General features: G+C 43.7%; 1 protein-coding gene across 1 annotated transcript in view; it reads right to left on the bottom strand.

Moving 5' to 3' along the window:
• Window positions 1-13,782, bottom strand: part of DPY19L1 (dpy-19 like C-mannosyltransferase 1) — a 139,051-nt gene extending 125,269 nt beyond the window's left edge. The window contains exons 1-2 of the mRNA XM_075271215.1: window positions 13,722-13,782; window positions 13,379-13,626 (exon numbers count right to left, since the gene is read on the bottom strand). Coding sequence (XP_075127316.1) covers window positions 13,379-13,598 — 220 coding nt within the window. The 5' untranslated portion in view covers window positions 13,599-13,626; window positions 13,722-13,782. The remainder of the gene's footprint in view (window positions 1-13,378; window positions 13,627-13,721) is intronic.
• Window positions 13,783-19,185: the final 5,403 nt, after the last annotated feature.

Consider the following 19,185-nt stretch of genomic DNA (forward strand, 5'->3'; position numbering starts at 1 on the left):
CTTCCAACAGGCCCGAGGGGTCAGACAAGGCTGTAGCCTGAGCCCAATGCTCTTCAACATCTATATCAATGAACTGGATACAGCCCTGGAGGCCTCACCGACCCCAGGCCTCACCCTGAACGACCGGGAGGTGAAGTTCCTGCTATATGCCGATGACCTCCTACTCCTGGCCCCCACTGAGAAAGACCTCCAAGAAAGCCTGTCAGTGCTGGAAAAATTCAGCACCACATGGGCCCTACCCATCAACCAGAAGAAGACCAAAGTCATGGTATTTCAGAAGAAGGGGCACAATAAAGCCTCCACCAACCCACAATTCACACTGAATGGCTCCACACTGGAGAAAACCAACAGCTACACCTACCTGGGGCTGGAGCTCAGCCAATCAGGAAGCTTCAAAGCAGCAATAGAAACCCTGAAAGCAAAAGCCTGCAGAACCTTCTACGCCATCGGAAGACAACTGTACCACCTCAAACCACCGGTGAGGGTCTGGCTGAAGATATTTGACGCAGTCATCTCCCCGATCCTTCTCTATGGCAGTGAGGTTTGGGGCCCAGCCACCTACCCAGACCAGTCAAAGTGGGATTCCAGCCCAACAGAGAACTTCCACCTGGAGTTCTGCAAATACCTGCTCCATGTCCATCGCAACACCTCCAACATGGCCTGCAGGGCAGAGCTAGGCAGACTCCCCCCTATGGATCAGCATACAGAAGAGGGCGCTAGCTTTCCAGGCACACATCCAGGGGAGCAAGCCTGGCTCCTACCACCACCAAGCTTGGCTAAGCCGCCTGAGCAAACCAGACACCCACCAACCAAACAACAGCCAACCACCAAACCAAAAACACCAACAGATGATAACCAAGACCGAAATAAAGGCGATCACAGAGGCAAACAGAGAGCGGTACATTGAAGAATGGAGAAACGAAATAAATAACTCCAAGAAACTAACCGTGTACCAATCCCTACAAAGGGACTACACCATGGCCACCTACCTGGAGAGAATACGCCACCCCAAACACAGACAGACCCTGAGCCGGTACAGACTGAGCGCCCACAACCTAGAGATAGAGACGAGGCGATACAGGCAGACGTACAAGCCACGGGAGAACAGACTGTGCCAGCACTGTGACCAGGGGGCCCTAGAAGACGAGACCCACTTCCTGCTACACTGCACCAAATACTCAGCTGTGAGGGCCATCTACTACCAAAGACTCTCTGCCCACATCCCAGATTTCATATCTGCAGACGAGAAGAGGAAACTCTACATCCTACTGGGAGAAGAAGAGGCCACTGTGGAGATCGCTGCCCAATACGTGTCCAGCTGTCACCAAACAAGAGGAAGATGAGACTCCACGGACTGTTATATTTATCCCAATACACCCGCCCCACCCCACCCCCACCTCCCCATATAGCGGTCACCAACGAAGAGGAAGATGAGACTCCATGCACTGTTATAACCCAAACCACCCCCCCATACCCACCACTCACCCACCCGAATCCAACTCCCCCCCCCACCGCCCACTTTACTAGCTTTGGCAATGCCAAATACCTATTCGGACGTGCCAATAAAGCTTTTTTGATTTGATTTGTAACCTAAATGGAAATACTTTTCACACTGTACTTATGACTTGCGTCTTTTTTTTTTTTTTTAAAGGGAAAAAAGGTTCTAATGCACTCCAGTACATGGACAGCATAAAGAAGCCCATCAGGTCAGAAAGCATTAAAAAGGAGTAGTGGTGAGCGAGTAGTATTCGATCGAATACCTCGCCGACATAGGAATGCATGTAATCGGCCGAACACCAAGGGGTTAAACGCTTCAAATATTCAATGTAGTTTTCAATGCAACCATATTGGGGAATATTTGACATTTTGATCAGTTTTTACTTTTTTTTTTTTTTAAAAGAGGTAAGGGCTCGTTCACATCTGCGCCCAGGTGTCCGTTGAATGGGTGAGAAAGCTGTCCGGCCGTGAGTGGCGGTGAGCATTTTGCGTTCTCCGCCGCAAAACCGGGTTTTTTAATCCGAACACAGAGTCGGACATGCAGTACTCTGTGTCCGGATTAAAAAATCCGATTTCGCGGCGGAGAGCATAAAACGCTCACCGCCGCTCACGGCCGGACCCGGTCTGTGCTTTCCGTCTTCTGGCATGCAGAAGACGGAAAGCACAGAACGGAGACCAGAACGCAGGTGTGAACCTAGCGTAAGGGAGTGGAAAAAAAAACAATTCTTTTCATCATGCCAGCGTTCACTGTGTGGGCTTAATTATTTTTAACTTACAGTTTGGAAATTCTAGGACTTGGACATACCTAATACGTTTATGTTTATTCTCATATATTTTTATATTTAATCTAGAGTAAGGTGGTGCTTTGCATATTTAAATTTATTTGTATTTTTTTTTTTTTTTTTTTATTAGTTTTGTTTTCAGACCCCCTAGGGGACTTTAATCTTAAAGGGTCTGATTTTTCATAAATATACTGCAATACGTCTTGCAGTATAGTTGTAAAATCGCTGATCTTCTATTATAGGTTTTCTGTGCAAGGGTATAACAGACCTATAGTAATGACAAGCCAGCTGAACAAAACCTTACAATGACGACAGTGCTGAATTGCAGTACATACACAAAATGCCTGGCAATCAAAGCGCATATTTCATAAGTGCCAATGGTAGCCAAAATAAATAGTCAATCAGCACATGATACTGGACAAACAGGCTATCTATCTAGACTATGTATCTAGCAGCACCTCTCTGCAGCGCAGTACAAAAAGCTACAACTTTGGGTACTAGGTTAGGAAGGCTTTTTATATTTACTATATGTGGAGTTTACTGTAAGGCATGACAAGGAAAAATCTTAAAGAGGACCTTTCATCAGATCGGGCACATACAGTTTTATATACTGCTGGAAAGCTGATAGTGCGCTGAATTCAGCGCACTGTCGGCTTTCCCGATCTGTGCCCGGTGTAAAGCGCTATCGGTCCCATTACCGTAGCGCTTTAGTGTCAGAAGGGCGTTTCTGACACTTAGCCAGGGACGCCCTCCTGCCCACCAGCGCCTATCGCGCTGTACTGTGTGAGCGGGGAGGAACGCCCCCTCCCTCTGCTCACACAGCTCGTCCATAGACGAGTGTTATCAGGAGGGGAGGGGGCGTTCCTCCCCAGTCTTAGACCCCAGCGCGATAGCGCTGCTGGGCAGAAGGGCGTCCCTGGCTAAGTGTCAGAAACGCCCTTCTGACTGTAAAGCCCTACGGTACCGGGACCGATAGCGCTTTACACCGGGCACAGATCGGGAACGCCGATAGTGCACTGAATTCAGCGCACTGTCAGCTTTCTAGCAGTATATAGAACTGCATGTGCCCGATCTGATGAAAGGTCCTCTTTAAGTCATCAAGTAAAGGTGACTTACCAGCTTTTGCATGTCGGACTTTGTGTCCGGTTAAAAAAAATGAATGGGTTTGAAAACTGCCTGCCGGTTTCCGTCTCCTGCCCAGTTTCTCGGAAACCTGCATAACGGAGATCGGGCGCAGGTGTGAACCCGCCCTGATATGTTGTATCCACTGTTGCTGCTGTTGTAGGATGAGCTGGGCATCAGCAGTAGATACAATGTATGGTATCACAGCAGCGGCAGCACCCGGCTTTCCTGTGCACACGGAGCACCACACACAGTGTTCAGCCAGCTGCAATGTTTTTCTTCTTACAGTCTTTACGCAGCAAGCACATCTCAGCGTAGCGCAGTGGTGGCAGCAGCACATAAAAATAAAATAAGACATACCCTGAAAATAAGACCTAGCATATCTTTGGGACCAAAATTTTATATAAGATACTGTCTTATTTTCAGGAAAACGCAGTAAGAACTCTCTATTTATTATCCCATTCCTGTTGAAGATGCTTTTAGCTTTAACTAATTAAAAAAACCCGGCAAAATCTGCAACGCCAAGAGCGGCTTCAACAAGAATGGGAAATATATAGGAAGTATAACTGGGGGCGTAATTAGGGGGCGTTTACACTTGCGCCCCATGCGATCTGTGTCATTCTGCCGGGTTTCCATCCTAAGCCCTGGCAAAACTGAACAGGAGACGGCTTCCTGGCAGTTTTAAAACCCATTCATTTGAATGGGCTTTAAAAGGAAACCGCCGGTGTCTGCCTGCAGCCTCTCCGAGGGAAAAACATTTTTTTTTTTTTTTACTGTAGATTCAAGAATGTAATGAGTTATACTGAATACTGAAGTAAATTAGGCTTTTGTGCTGGAGATAATATACTGTTATTGGTCCAATAATTCAAATCCCTCCTCCTTCAAGCTATAATAAATATGCAGCCGTGAAAGATTTTTATTTCATCATTTTGTTGGCACTAAAAAAACAGGTGTGAAATGTTTCATACTGAAACACTATCTTTTATAATGAGAACATCAAGCTAGGCACACATCCAATTTTTAGGAAGAAATACATGTGGCCATTAAGACTGTAAATCAGATTCATATGCCAGCACCTAATTCCACAAAACACTAAATCTTCATTTTCACCTACAATTTGAATTAGAAAATGTACTCTACTGCTAGGTATCTGTATTAAGTAGGTGTTAATATGCATACAGACAAAATCGTGGGTAAACATCATTAGGCTATGTCTCAGAGAGTGATCTGTGACTCATGTACCAACCATTACCCAAAGCAATTTAGGGGATAAGCAATTTATGCAAACTATACACGAAAATACGCTGTTATGTGCCATTTACTTTTCAAGAATCGAGTAGGCAGCTGTCGTAAAGAAAGAGTGAATTCACAAATACAATTTTGTTTATTTAAAATGATAATCATTTTTTTTAAGTTATGCAAGTAAGTCATCAAAGCAGCTTCAATGTGGTATTGCTGATGCTGTCACTCAGACCAAGGTCTAGATACTGTTTATTAAAACCAGTGCAGAGCTCAAAATACTGTATATATACAGTACCTGCCAGGGCCCTGCATTGTGAGGATGATGTTATCATAGATCCTGAAAGAACATTGGGAAGCTGCAACTGCAGCATCCCAGAGCGAGCTGCAATATGTTTATGTTTGTCATTTGTACCTGCAGGTTGTCTTGTTTGTCCTGTCTTTCATGTTCTATGTAAAATGTGAAAAATGTGCTATTTTTGAGTATTTGGGAGTCTTCTAGTTCCAGGTTTATTCCAGAGACAGCCCCTGAGATGGGGAGAAATTTGGTGCGTCTCTGAGTATCCTAGTTTCATCTGGACACAGCCCCTGAGATAGGGAGAAAGTTTGGTGCTTTTCAGAGAGAGCCTAGTTTTTCAGGTACTCAGATCTCTATCAGGACTCTTTGCCCCACTTCAGCCCCTATCTACTGATGGTGGGAGTGGTACGAGATAAGGAGTAGGCGAAGTGTATTGCCGCAGAGTCTGTGTTATCCCTTGCAAAACCTCCTAAAATCAAGGCTTTGGGGAATGAAAATTATCTGTACCCATCTGCAAGGTGCTGGTGAATCTGTAAAAGCTGTTAAATAAAAATAGTTCTTTGGTTTACCCTGCAACACTGGACTCCTGAGTCGTGCCTGCATTCAATATCAAGGGCCCTTCTGAACACCATCATACCGGCTAAGCTAGGAGAGGTCCCCTCTCCCAACTAGAAGTGCTCCGGGGGAAACAGGACCATTATCAACTCCATCAGGTAGTGCTCATGGACCCCCTTGGCTGCGCACAGTCCTGCAGAGGGATTGGGATGAGAGTGCAGCATCCCCCACCTAGCAGGTGGGACAGCCAGTGTAGTCTTTACTCTCACTCTCCCGTCCCCTCTACTGGGTTGTACTCTGCACAGCAAATGCTGCTTATAACAATGGGGAAGATAATGGAGGCATGGTGATCTGACTGTGAAAGAGAGGGAGACTAGGGAGGAGGCTATAGAAAACACATATATGAGATGCAGAGGAGCAGGGAGACATTTTCACAAAAGAAAGATGAAAATAAGGTCACATAATACTTTTCAACAGCATTTGTAGGCAGCAGAGACAGCAGTCCATGCCAGGAAAGAGGTCACACTGTGCTCATGTGAAAGCAAGATATGGAAAGACACTGTTACTGTTGGGGGATAGTCCTGATAACTTACACTACGTTCACACTAGCGTTTGCTCGTCTCCGTCCAGGATTCTGCTTAAATTGGGGGACAGAAAAGTCCTGCAAGGAGGATGGCAGATGATAAGAAGAAGAGGAGCTGGCTGCCCAGAAGGAAGTGATGTCCGGTGTCCAGAGTATCCAGACAGAAAGACAGGTAAGTATGATGGGGTGGGTATTAGTATAGGTGATATTCTGTTTCCGGAAACGAGGAACCGAAAAATGAAACTATGCGACGGCCCCAGCGATCTAGGTAAATATAGATTGGTAACACATTATTCTGTAATGGAATCAAATCCTCCAGTGCCTGCACGGTCCCTCTGCTCCAGAAGGCACATGTGCAGGCCCGTTTGAAGTTTACCAATGAACACGTGGACGATTCTGAGAGTGATTGGGAGAAGGTGCTGTGGTCAGACGGAGACGAGCAAACGCTAGTGTGAACGTAGTGTAAGTTATCAGGACTATCCCCCAACAGTAACAGTGTCTTTCCATATCTTGCTTTCACATGAGCACAGTGTGACCTCTTTCCTGGCATGGACTGCTGTCTCTGCTGCCTACAAATGCTGTTGAAAAGTATTATGTGACCTTATTTTCATCTTTCTTTTGTGAAAATGTCTCCCTGCTCCTCTGCATCTCATATATGTGTTTTCTATAGCCTCCTCCCTAGTCTCCCTCTCTTTCACAGTCAGATCACCATGCCTCCATTATCTTCCCCATTGTTATAAGCAGCATTTGCTGTGCAGAGTACAACCCAGTAGAGGGGACGGGAGAGTGAGAGTAAAGACTACACTGGCTGTCCCACCTGCTAGGTGGGGGATGCTGCACTCTCATCCCAATCCCTCTGCAGGACTGTGCGCAGCCAAGGGGGTCCATGAGCACTACCTGATGGAGTTGATAATGGTCCTGTTTCCCCCGGAGCACTTCTAGTTGGGAGAGGGGACCTCTCCTAGCTTAGCCGGTATGATGGTGTTCAGAAGGGCCCTTGATATTGAATGCAGGCACGACTCAGGAGTCCAGTGTTGCAGGGTAAACCAAAGAACTATTTTTATTTAACAGCTTTTACAGATTCACCAGCACCTTGCAGATGGGTACAGATAATTTTCTTCAGCGGTGGCAGTAGCGCGGCCATGCTGCAAACCCACTCCTCCACCCACATTCAGACTATAAGACGCACCCTCATTTTCCTCCGAAATTTTGGGGAAAAAAAGTGCGTCTTATAGTCCGAAAAATACGGTAAATAGCCTTTAGAAAGGCTATTTGTCTCTTACATTTAGAAGTCGTCTTTGGCCCGCCGTTTGGTAGAAATACCGGTTTTTACTGGTATTCAAATGAGTTATCTCGCAGCACTGGGGGTGGGCCCAGCACTCAAACAGCACTGGGGGTGTCGCCAATGCTGCCTGAGAACTCTCTCCAGCAACTCCTCCATCTTCAACAGCAACTAAAAGCTCTACAACTACAACTATATCTAGAACTACAGAATAGTACTGCGCATTTGCGCAAGAGCGGAGTGTGACCCCAGCTGGAAGAAGATGACAGAAGCGGCGGTTGCTGTTGAAAATGGAGAACTAATTTCCATACCGGTAAAAACCAGTATTTCTACCGAACGGTGGGCCGGATATGACTTCTAAAGGCTATTCCGACGTCTTAAAGAGGACCTTTCACCACTTTTGGGCACAGGCAGTGTTATATACTGCTGGAAAGCTGACAGTGCGCTGAATTCAGCGCACTGTCGGCTTTCCCGAACCGTGCCCGGTGTAAAGAGCTTACGGTGCCGGTACCGTAGTGCTCTATGGTCAGAAGGGCGTTTCTGACCATTAGCCAGGAACGTCCTTCTGCCTCGCGGCGCCAATCGCGCTGTGCTGTGGAGCGGGGAGGAACGCCCCCTCCCTCTGCTCACACAGCTCGTCCATAGACGAGTATTATCAGGAGCGGGAGGGGGGCGTTCCTCCCCGCTCCACAGCACAGCGTGATAGGCGCCGCGAGGCAGAAGGACGTTCCTGGCTAATGGTCAGAAACGCCCTTCTGACCATAGAGCACTACGGTACCGGCACCGTAAGCTCTTTACACCGGGCACGCATCGGGAAAGCCGACAGTGCGCTGAATTCAGCGCACTGTCAGCTTTCCAGCAGTATATAACACTGCCTGTGCCCAAAAGTGGTGAAAGGTCCTCTTCAAGGAGAAAAAAAAAAAAATTTTTAATGGTAGAATCCCTTTGCCAGGCAGGAAACAGGCATTTTCAATGGTTTATTTATTAAAATAAAATCAGATAGTGAAATAAATACTTATTTCTAATATGTCTCTATTTTCTGACTGAATGTATGGTTAAAGGGGTTGTCCTATCCCAAGGATCCGATCTATACTGGTAGCTTAGGTAAATTAAAGCCTTCTCATAAATATATTGCTTTAGAAATACTGTTTTGTTTGCCTGGTATGTGAATTTATTCCTCCCATTGTTTACACTGCGTTGCTACACTGTCTAGCAATAAGTATTTGGACACCTGTGGTAGAATAGAAAAACAACATTTATTCATATTCAATAGTTGGTAGTCTCCAGGATCGGCAATTACAGTGTAATCACTTCGGGGCATGCTTTCCTCAAGACCTTGTATGATGGCTAGCGATATTTTATTCCATTCGGCTTGGAGAAGACAAGTTTTTGTAAGTTTTTTCACCGATTTTGGACGGCTGGGCAGGCCAGTCCAGTCCAGTCCAGTCCAGTCGGTTAACCTGATTTTCACTGTCCCAAGCCATGGTAGACCTTGCTACATGACAGCTGGCGTTGTCATCCTGGAAGTAACATTGGTCCGACCCATAGAACCGCCATAATGTAGGAACCACACTTATCTAAAATAGTGTAATAGGCATCGGCGTTGAGTATACCATGCACTGGGACCAAGGCGTGACATACATCACAACCGCAGATATCTTCATTTGCATGGGTGTCCAAAAACTTATGGGTAGACAGTGTATAACCATGGACCTATAGGACAAGTGGTGTAACTTACTCACTGCTCTTGCCAGCAGAAAAATCTTTCAGCTAATTGCAGTTTACTTAGAAATCCTGGTCTGTTATCTCTCTATGTAAACACACAGATACCACCGAACCCATTCTGTACAAGAATCTGCATAAGTGTTGAGTGTCCTTTTCAGCAAGAGGGAGAGAAATACAGGAAGTGAGAAGCAGACATTGCAGGCTGACTACTGAGACACTGAGATGGGTAAACTCCTTTAATGCTAAGTGCCATAGTAGTATGCTGCTGTAATGGCATTACTTCCAATGTAACACAGCCGAGGGCTGGGACAGACTCCGGCAGATTAACTCCCATTGGATGGCTTGATCAACAGCAATTATGGCATCTAGGGGGTCAGGGGGCAACATGGTCCCCCTCATTGCCCCTTGGACCCCTGTGATAAGATTGCGGATTCCGAGTAGTTGCCATGGCAGCCAGGAAAAAACAAACAAATAATAAAACACAAAAAATAAATGTAATAAGCAAAAAAAAAAAAAAAAAAAACACCTTTAGGGTGCATTCACACTGAGTATATGCTGACTGATTCTGAACGCTGAAACGCGTTCAGAATCAGCGCGTACAAAGCAAATCCCATTAATTTCAATGGGAGCCGGCATACGAGTGCTCCCCATTGAAATAAATGGGCTGCTTTTTTCCCCTATTCCTTTCAATGTGATGCGCGCGTATCACAATGAAACCAATAGGGAAAAAAAACTGCACATTCATTTCAATGGGGAGCACTCGTATGCCGGCTCCCATTGAAATTAATGGGATCTGCATTATATAAAAAAAAAAGTAAAGGTGCCAAAAAAAAATGTTTCTAATTCCTGTAGCAGAATTTTTTCAGGCGGCAAAAATTTCTGTGTGAACAAACACTAAATTGGTCCTTCAGTGTTCCCTTTTCATTTATTAATATCGATCTTATTTGATAGCTTTATGCAGTATGACGCACTTTGGTGATCAAAAGCAAATGAAAGCTTACAACAAGGATTAAATTAATATGCATGACTAAGGGTAAGTTCACATTTTTGCTGCAGAAACCACCAAAAGAGGAGTTTCAGTATAAAAACGATGGATCTGTTTTAGCACTCTGGCTCTCCAATGACTGAGAGCCCGAGGAACTGTGAACCTAGCCTCAAGTAATAGATGTAGTTTGACATTTTTAATTAATGTTAGTTTCTATACCAGGAAATCACAACCAAACAAACAGGATCTTTTAATGGGTTATGCAGTGGCACACAAAGCTTTATTTCTAATACATATAGGAGCCCTGGTGATTACCTTTAGCACAGCAGGATACCAAAACTCTCTGTCCTACTCTGTCCTTGCTGCCGTTCCGCCTCTCTGTCACATCACAGACTCCGCTCTACTCCTGCTGTAGGTCCATAGAGTAGCATGGAGTCAGTCATGTGGCCAAGAGCCAGCACATCAGCAGGAGAGGCAGATTAATGAGACTTCTATTGTACCCAATTGCAATCTGCAAAAGGTAATAAACTGGCTTCTATGGGAACTTGCTAGTATATTAGTATACTTTTAAGCTTCAATTTTTTCCGGATAACCATTTTATTCACAATTCTGAACTCCAGCATATATTAGTCGCAGTAAGTAAAAATGCAATGGAAATGTTGGGAATTTGTGCCAAAAAAAATCTACATTGGAATACAGTAGCAGGCAAGTAGATGAGATTTTAACACATTTCATCCACATGTTTGAAAATTTTTTTATCATCAGATGGGTGAGTTACTGGGTTCTAGACCCCCCACTGATCAAATATACAGTACATGAACTATCCTAAGGATATAGGCACTAGTCAGACCAGAAGTGCAGAGATTTAGGTGACGGCTGCAGCAAATCACTGGCCTGGTCACATGCTAAGTACCACTGATGCAGTTACGGCCGAACATATCTTTTTTTAATTTCACACCTCTCCTGGAAAACTCTGTTAAAATGATGAAATACATTTAACTAAATAAACCTGCAATGCAGTGATGCTTCATTCAATGCTTGAGTGTAGCAGGCAGTTGAGGGCCTTCATGGTGAGCTTGTTGTTTACCTGTTACTCAAATGACCACCCCAATGCTCAGCTTGTCATTGCACCAAATACATTGTTCTGGACAAGCTCTCAAACACAGCTTTGTAAATAAAATGTGCAACAAGTATTTGCCTTCTGTTGTAATGGAAAGATAAGTTGCTTTTGACTCAATGTTACTAAGAATTTGCAAACAATACCACCCTTGAAACATTAAAAAAAATAGCTCTCACAATAAAACAATATATGGATGTGATATTCTCTCAATGTAGCCTGACTTCCTGAAGTCTTAGAAGAATGTATCGAGTGAGCCCATGAGTAGAGCCCCCTCCAACACATGGCAGATGTCAGCTGCTTTATGCCATCTGAAACAGCAAAGATCAGCTAGAACGCTGATCCTGGTTGTTTGTGTCACAATTTATAGTAACCACGACATTTAATGGATTAGAAAGAGAGAAAGGATTCCCTCTGTCACCCTATCACCTCTAGGACTGCCATCACAGTATATTTCTTCACCCTGCCAGAGGCAAGAAATAATAGGATAGAGATTATCTGGGCAATAATAAACTGCACTGGTTAAACGGATTTTACATGACTTTAAAAATCAATGACATATCCTTAAGACAAGACATCAATTGAAGATCTGTAGGGGTCAGACATCCGTGGAAACCTCTGGATCTGTTGTTTGAAGAGGCAGTGATGATCCTTGGGACCTGTGATGTTACATTTATCGATCACAAGGTCTGATCACAGCTCTGTCTCATTCAAGCTGAGCTGCAATACCAAGCCCAGGCACTACAAGAATATATGGTTCGGTGCTTGAGCAATACTGAAGAGCCTCCTCAGAGAGCAGATAGGTCGGGACCCTTGCGTCAGACAACCAACGGACCAATTGATGAGCTATCCAAAGGAAAACCCCTCTAAGGTCTATTACTAGCAAACATCTTTGAGAAGGGAAGCTTCCCTGCAGATGCTCCGACTCTCACTGAAGTCCACCAACTCTTCTCTACTTGAGCCACAAAACCACTGAGTAGAGTGGAGTTGGTCACATGACACATCTCAGATTGCCAGTAGGGGAGGTAGATGGATGAAAGCTCCAGCCTCCCCAGATGTGCTTTTCAAAAGATAATATTGGGCTCCAGGGGACTGGGGTGTATATTAGTAACAAAGATTAACCAGTGACGGGAGTGCCGTGATAAGCTTTATTACTCCCCCAGATAATCCTTATAATACAATACACTGCAATATCGTAGTAGTAGTAGTAGTTATATAAGTGATTATAAGTGATTGCATTTAGGTAGGTAGGAAGGAAGGAAAAAGAAAGAGAAAAAGAAAGAAAATAAAAAACTTTTCCCATTCATGACGAATAAAGTAAACAATACATTGTAATATAGCAGTGTATTATATAAGTGATTGCATGTTCAAAGTAAGAAAGAAAGAAAACGTTTCCCATTCATGACGTAAAAAAATAAACATTAAATAAAATAAATATTTTAACATTAATAAACGTTGATACTGTTAAAATTGAATGTTATTTGTTCCATACAGTGAGCACCAGAATCGAGAAATGGAATTTTTTTTTTGTTAACAATGATGTCTATGTAAACGGAGTTGCATCTGCTTGCGTTTGTTTTTTGTGTTCATTACTTGGATGTAAAAACGTGATCTGAGTAGAGCTTTACACTGCAAAAAACAATCCCTCACACAACAGTATCCATATAATGCTATGTTCACATCTGCGCCTAGGTGTCCCAGGACTAGAATAATGGACAGTAACGGTGCCCGACAGACCCCACTGACTATAATGGAACCAGTCAAGGGTTTGTTATTTTAAACTGAAACCACCGGACGAAAAAGTCAGATTTGTACCATTTTTACATCTGCCAAGTTTTGGCAGTCAATGTGACGGAGTCTCCAAACGGAGACTCTGCCGCAGATGTGAAATCAGCCTAGAAAAAAAAATTGACAACACAAGGCAAAAAAAAAAAAAAAAAGTTTTGTTTTGCAAAAGTAATAATAAAATAAAACTCTATCATTCTGGAATTGCCATAACAGTAATTGCCTCTAAAGTTCACAAGTCATTTACCTCACAGTAAAAATCAGAGCAATAATTCAGCATGGTCTTTTTTCTCCCAATTTCACCTCACACATATAGAAGTTTTCAGTTCACTGTATGGTACATTGGAGATCCTATGTACAATGCACACACGTCTCCCTAATTATGTCTATGGAGAAATGAGATCTTACCAATAATCAGTGTAGTCCCAACCTTTACATTGTCAGGGCTGAGGTAGGATGTCCCCTTCTTCTTGTACTGGGAGGACTCAGTGACCGGGTGCTGCTGGCTCCTGCTCTTCCCTTTAGTGGACGCTGAACCCCGCTGCCTGTGCCTAGAATGCCCATCCATTGATCCACTCTGCTCCTTGTTTGAGAGCTCTCTGTGCCGGGACTTTCCTTCCACTGCCATGCGACGTCTCACCTGCAAATTATAATCTCTGCAAGAGAAATGGAGAGTTTAGCACCGCTGAGCAAAACAGGCAGATGAGCAGTACAAGCGAACACTATGGGCTATGTGCTGCAATTCCGTTACCCTGCAGTGGCGCTGTTTCGAACGGGCGCAGAGAACGGTTTTGGAAACACTTCCCTGCTGCATTGAGTCCCGCCCCACCGCTGGACTTGGAGCCAATCAGGGGCGTTGTTGCATGTAGCCAATTACATTACAGCTTGGTGAAGGTCAGTGAGACAAGGGTTGTGATAGGTTGTGAGTGCTGTGGTGACGTGTGAAGCTCGTTAGATGAAGTGCGGGAGCCATTTCGTAATGTGGCCCCTCACAGAGCAGTACAAGTTACTAGAGCTGAGGCGGCTAAACCATGTATCTGCCTGAAAAGGCTGCTGGTCACGGCGACAATGTCGGTGGCTGCCCGGAAGCTACCGCCGCGTTTGGTTCAGGGGGCTAGATGGAAATGCTTCACAGGCTGACGTACTGTGACATGTCCTCAATTCATTTCATACCGACGAAGAGGGGCCTTTAGTTAACTGGGTGAAGGTTTAGAATGAATCCGCATATCTGTATGCTTGATCAGGGTGGTTATTAACCTTAGTGCGAGCAATAGCTGAATGGAGGCATTTTATGGCCTAAAGGCACAAAATTGTGACACACATCGATGGTCTAATATAGAGCCAGGGACCAGCTAACTAAACTAATAATTATCTATAGCCAATCTAAAAAAAGGACATTTATTAAGAAAAGAGGGGCTTGGGTCAAAAGAAGAGACACCATAATACATAGATTTATATGAAGTGAGCCTTAAAGAACAACCCTGGGTTGCCCATAGCAACCAATCACAGCACAGCTTTCATATTTCAAAAGCACAGTTAGAAATTCTCTTTAACCTCTTGTGAACATCGGCTGCAAGCACCACAACCGCCAGGTCTCGGGCTCTTGGTGTTTCTTGTGCCCCATGGTGGCATCCCTCACACCTAATCTTACCAAGGTTCCTATACAGCAAGATCGCAGCTGCTGACAAGCCCCAAAGACAGCCAAAAGCCTCATGAAGGCTCTTAGTACTGTTATAGGAATACTACTACTGTGAGGAAGGGCGTTTCTGATTGACTGTCAGAAACGCCCTTCTGACGGTGAAGAGCTATGATACTGGCACCGATAGCTCTTCACCAGGGGCACAGAACGTGAAAGCTGATAGTGCGCTGAATTTAGTATATAAAACTACATGTGCCCCAGGTGGTGAAAGGTCCTCTTTAAATACTTTGAAACACATACACATTAGTATCCCTGTGTCTGAAAATGCCGGTCTAAAAATCTATAAAAATATTTTCCCCGTATAGTAAATGTAACGAGAAAAGAAATCAAAAGTGCCAAACTGACTTTTTTTTTACTGTTTTGCCTCAATCAATCCCCCCCCCCCTCAATCAATGCCTCATCAATTCCCCAAAATGGTATAACTTTACTCAATACATTTTTATTGAATTTTCAAGTAACAAAAAAAAACAAAACAAGTAGTAAAATATAACAAAGGTCACAGGACCATATTAATAGAAATATTACAATCGTTTTGACATAGATATGTAAAACTCGGAGGAAACTATTTGGTCTTCATTGATCAGCAGAAATAGTATTGCGCGGTCAGGAGGAATAAGAAAGGTACCTGGAGGGGGATGGACAGAGTGTGGGGGGGGGGGGGACAAGGGAGGTCCTTACCAACCTATTGCGATGGACAACATAGATTTGTATTGTGGGTACCCAGTGTCATCAAGTACAATAAAGATAACATCAGTAGATTCTGGAAGAAAATGGTATAACTGAAAAGTACACCTGGTCCCGCAAAAACAGACGCCATATGCATCTCCATAAATGGAAGTTTAAAAAAAGTATAGGTATCAGAATATATTGTGACTTTTAGAAAAACACACAGTTGAGGAATTTTGTTAAGGGTTTAAAATGTAAACAAAACCATATAAATTTGGTATCCCTGGAATCATACCGAAACATAGACTACAGGTGACATAAAAGAAAAAATATATATCCTTGTACCGTGTTAGCCAGTGGATATGAAATGAAAGAAATTTTTTGAGAGAAGTCCTCAGTAGTTGATACCTTTTTTAATGGCTAACTCAAAAAGTTTTTTGATGACATATCGAGCTTTTGGGACTACTATAAAGGTCCCTTCATCAGGATGGTATAACACAATGTCTGAAGGTAGGCATATATATACAGAGAAATGGAGTGTTAGATGCAAAATAGATGGAAAGCAGAACATAAACAGTTTAACCCCTTCCCGACATGCGCCGTAATAGTATGGCGCGTGTCGGGTCTGTAACTATGGCGACCGCCCGGGAGCCGGGCGGCCGTCATAGCCGCCGGGTGTCTACTGCTTTAAGCAGTAGACAACCGGCTCTCATGCCTCCGATCGGTCCCCGGACCGATCGGAGGCATTAACCCCTCCGGCGCTGCTGTCAAAGGCGCCGGAGGCGCCATCTTCCTGGCGGCGCATGGGCGCCGCCATTTTGGCAGGGATCGCCGGCTCCTGGAGCAAGCTCCAGGGCCGACCCCCTGTTGCCATGACAGCCGGGAGCCTTGTTAAAGGCTCCCAGCCGGTCTGCAAATTCTCTCTTTTGCAGGCTGGTGTATACAGCCTGCAAAAGAGATGATGATTTTTTGCAATGCATTAATGCATTGCATTAGTGATCAGACCCCCTGGGGTTCAACACCCCTAGGGGGTCTAATAAATGCAAAAAAAAAAAAAAAAGTAAAAAAAAATATAAAAAAATATAAAAAGTATTAAAAGTTCAAATCACCCCCCTTTCCCTAGAACAAATATAAAAGTAGTTAAAAACTGTGAAACATATACATGTTAGGTATCCCCGCGTCCGAAATCGCCCGCTCTACAAATCTATAAAAATATTTTTCCTGTTCAGTAAACGCCGTAGCAGGAAAAATAGTCAAAAGTGCCAAACCGCCGTTTTTTCACTGTTTTAATTCTGATAAAAATTTGAATAAAAAGTGATCAAAGCAATAACATTTCCCGAAAATGGTAGAACTAAAAAGTACACCCGGCCCCGCAAAAAAAGACGCCCTATGCATCCCCGTACACCTATGTATAAAAAAGTTACGGCCGTCGGAACATGGCGACTTTTAGAAAAAAAATTTTTTAACACCGTTTTAAAATTTTTTTTAGGGGTCAAAATGTAAATAAAACCATATAAATTTGGTATCCCTGGAACCGTACCGAAACACAGAATACAGGGGACATGTCATTTTGGCTGCACAGTGAACGCCGTAAAACCAAAGCCCGTAAGAAAGTCGCAGAAATGCATTTTTTCTTCAAATCCACCCCATTCTGAATTTTTTTCCTGCTTCCCAGTACATTATATAGAATAATTAATGGTGGCATCATGAAGAAAAAATTGTCCCGCAAAAATTAAGACCTCATATGACTCTGGGAGCGGAGAAATAAAAAAGTTATGGGGTTTAGAAGGAGGGGAGTCAAAAACGAAAATCAAAAAATGCCATCGGCGGGAAGGGGTTAAAAAAAACAAAACACATATATATATCAGTTCGCAGGAAAGTTCTCTGGGTTTATGGCTTCTTTGATCAGTGACTTGGTGTCTAGTGGTTATAAAAGGCCATAAAACCCTGGGCCCTGTTTAAACCTTTTAAACTGTTTATGTTCTGTTTTCCATCTATTTTGCATCTAACACTCCATTTCTCTGTATATATATGCCTACCTTCAGACATTGTGTTATACCATCCTGATGAAGGGACCTTTATAGTAGTCCCGAAAGCTCGATATGTCATCAAAAAACTTTTTGAGTTAGCCATTAAAAAAGGTATCAACTACTGAGGACTTCTCTCAAAAAATTTCTTTCATTACAGGTGACATGTCATTTTGGCTGCACAGTGAACACCGTAAAAACGAAGCCCGTAAGAAAGTCACGCAAATGCACTTTTTTTTTCAAATCCACCCCATTCTGAATATTTTCCAGCTTCCTAGCACATTGTACAGAATAATTAATTGTAGTATAATGAAGAAAAATTTGTCCTGTAAACAGTAAGGGTACATTCACACTGAGTAAACGCTAGCTTATTTTGTACAGTAAAATCACGCTTGTTGAAATGTCTGGGTGGCGTTTACGCGGCGTGTTTTTATTTGTGGCGTTTACGGAGCGTTTTTTGAAGCGTTTTCTGACCGCGTTTACGCTCCGTATACGCGGCGTTTTTTCACACGCGTAAATCAGGAGAACTCATTATAAAAAAAGCCGGCCCACTGGGAAGGGCCCACTGGGAAGGGCAAAAATGACCAGCCCATAAATTAATCATCTTACACCTGCGGATGCTGAGGCCAGATTTGGAGTCACCTTCACCAAACGCCATGAGTGTGCTTGCAAACATGAGAACCAGGAACCCAGCCAACCAACCAATGGAGGCAAACGAAGACCCAACCATTCGGCCAGAAAGCCCTGCTGCCGCACTTCTGGTGTGGGTTCTTGTTAGGATGTGTCGGCGACGCAGAATGCAACAGGAGGTACGTTTCAACAAACATATTTTACTATCATGTGTCCAATGATGCGGAATGTGTTTGACCTTTTGTTAATTTTTTGTCTTCTTAAAAGCTGCACAATCAGCAGGAGGAGGAGGAGGTTCAGGAGGATGATGACCACTCGCATCACTCGCCCCAGTTGAAACAGCGGAAATATTGGCTGCACCCAATCAATGCGGTTCGACCATCCCTGGGATTTATGTCACATCTTTTCCTTGAGTTGATGCAGTAAGTTTTTCCTAATGTTTAGTTTGTTCATACATGTTGTGCATGTTATCAATGTCAACTTTGTTTAATTGCTTTCAACGTGATTGGAAGTTGTGGACCACAGTGTCAGACTTAATTTTGTGTGTTGCCTCCATTAAGGGAACTCTCTCTGTGTTGGGAATGTTTTTTTTGGGGGGGATGTGGTTTTATTTCTTTCTTTCTTTCTTTCTTTTTTCATTTTTGTTTCCACAAAAGGGATTCGGACAAATTTTTAAAGTTTTTCCGGATGCCTCCATCAGCCTTCAATTCTCTGGTGGAACTACTCTCGCCGCATCTGGAGCAAGAAGACACCATCCTGAGGAAGGCCCTCAGTCCCACGGAAAGGCTGGTCATCACGTTGCGGTATGTATTGAATGTGTTCACTCTTTTTATTCTGTCTATCATGTTTTTTTTTTTTTTTGGGGAGATGCAATTTTCAAATGCTCTCATGTAGTAATTGTTGTAGCCATTTCAATTTTGGCCACGGGTGTTTCTCAAAGTGCACATGTGTCCTTCACATTACAAACACACAATTTTTCAAGCCTGTGTGAGCTGTGTTGTTTGAAATAGTTCTAAAATGTGTTGTAAACATGTTGCAATTGCACTTTCAATCTGCTGTCCTTCGTAATTTTTCTTTTTTCTCTTTTTCTCCTAGATTTTTGGCAACCGGGGAGAGTTTTGCATCCCTGCACCTCCAATTCCGGGTAGGTGTATCCACCATATCCGGAGTTGTGAGGAGCACATGCCATCTGA

The sequence above is a fragment of the Leptodactylus fuscus genome, chromosome 4 (genome assembly GCF_031893055.1).
Source record: "Leptodactylus fuscus isolate aLepFus1 chromosome 4, aLepFus1.hap2, whole genome shotgun sequence".
Lineage (NCBI taxonomy): Eukaryota > Metazoa > Chordata > Amphibia > Anura > Leptodactylidae > Leptodactylus > Leptodactylus fuscus.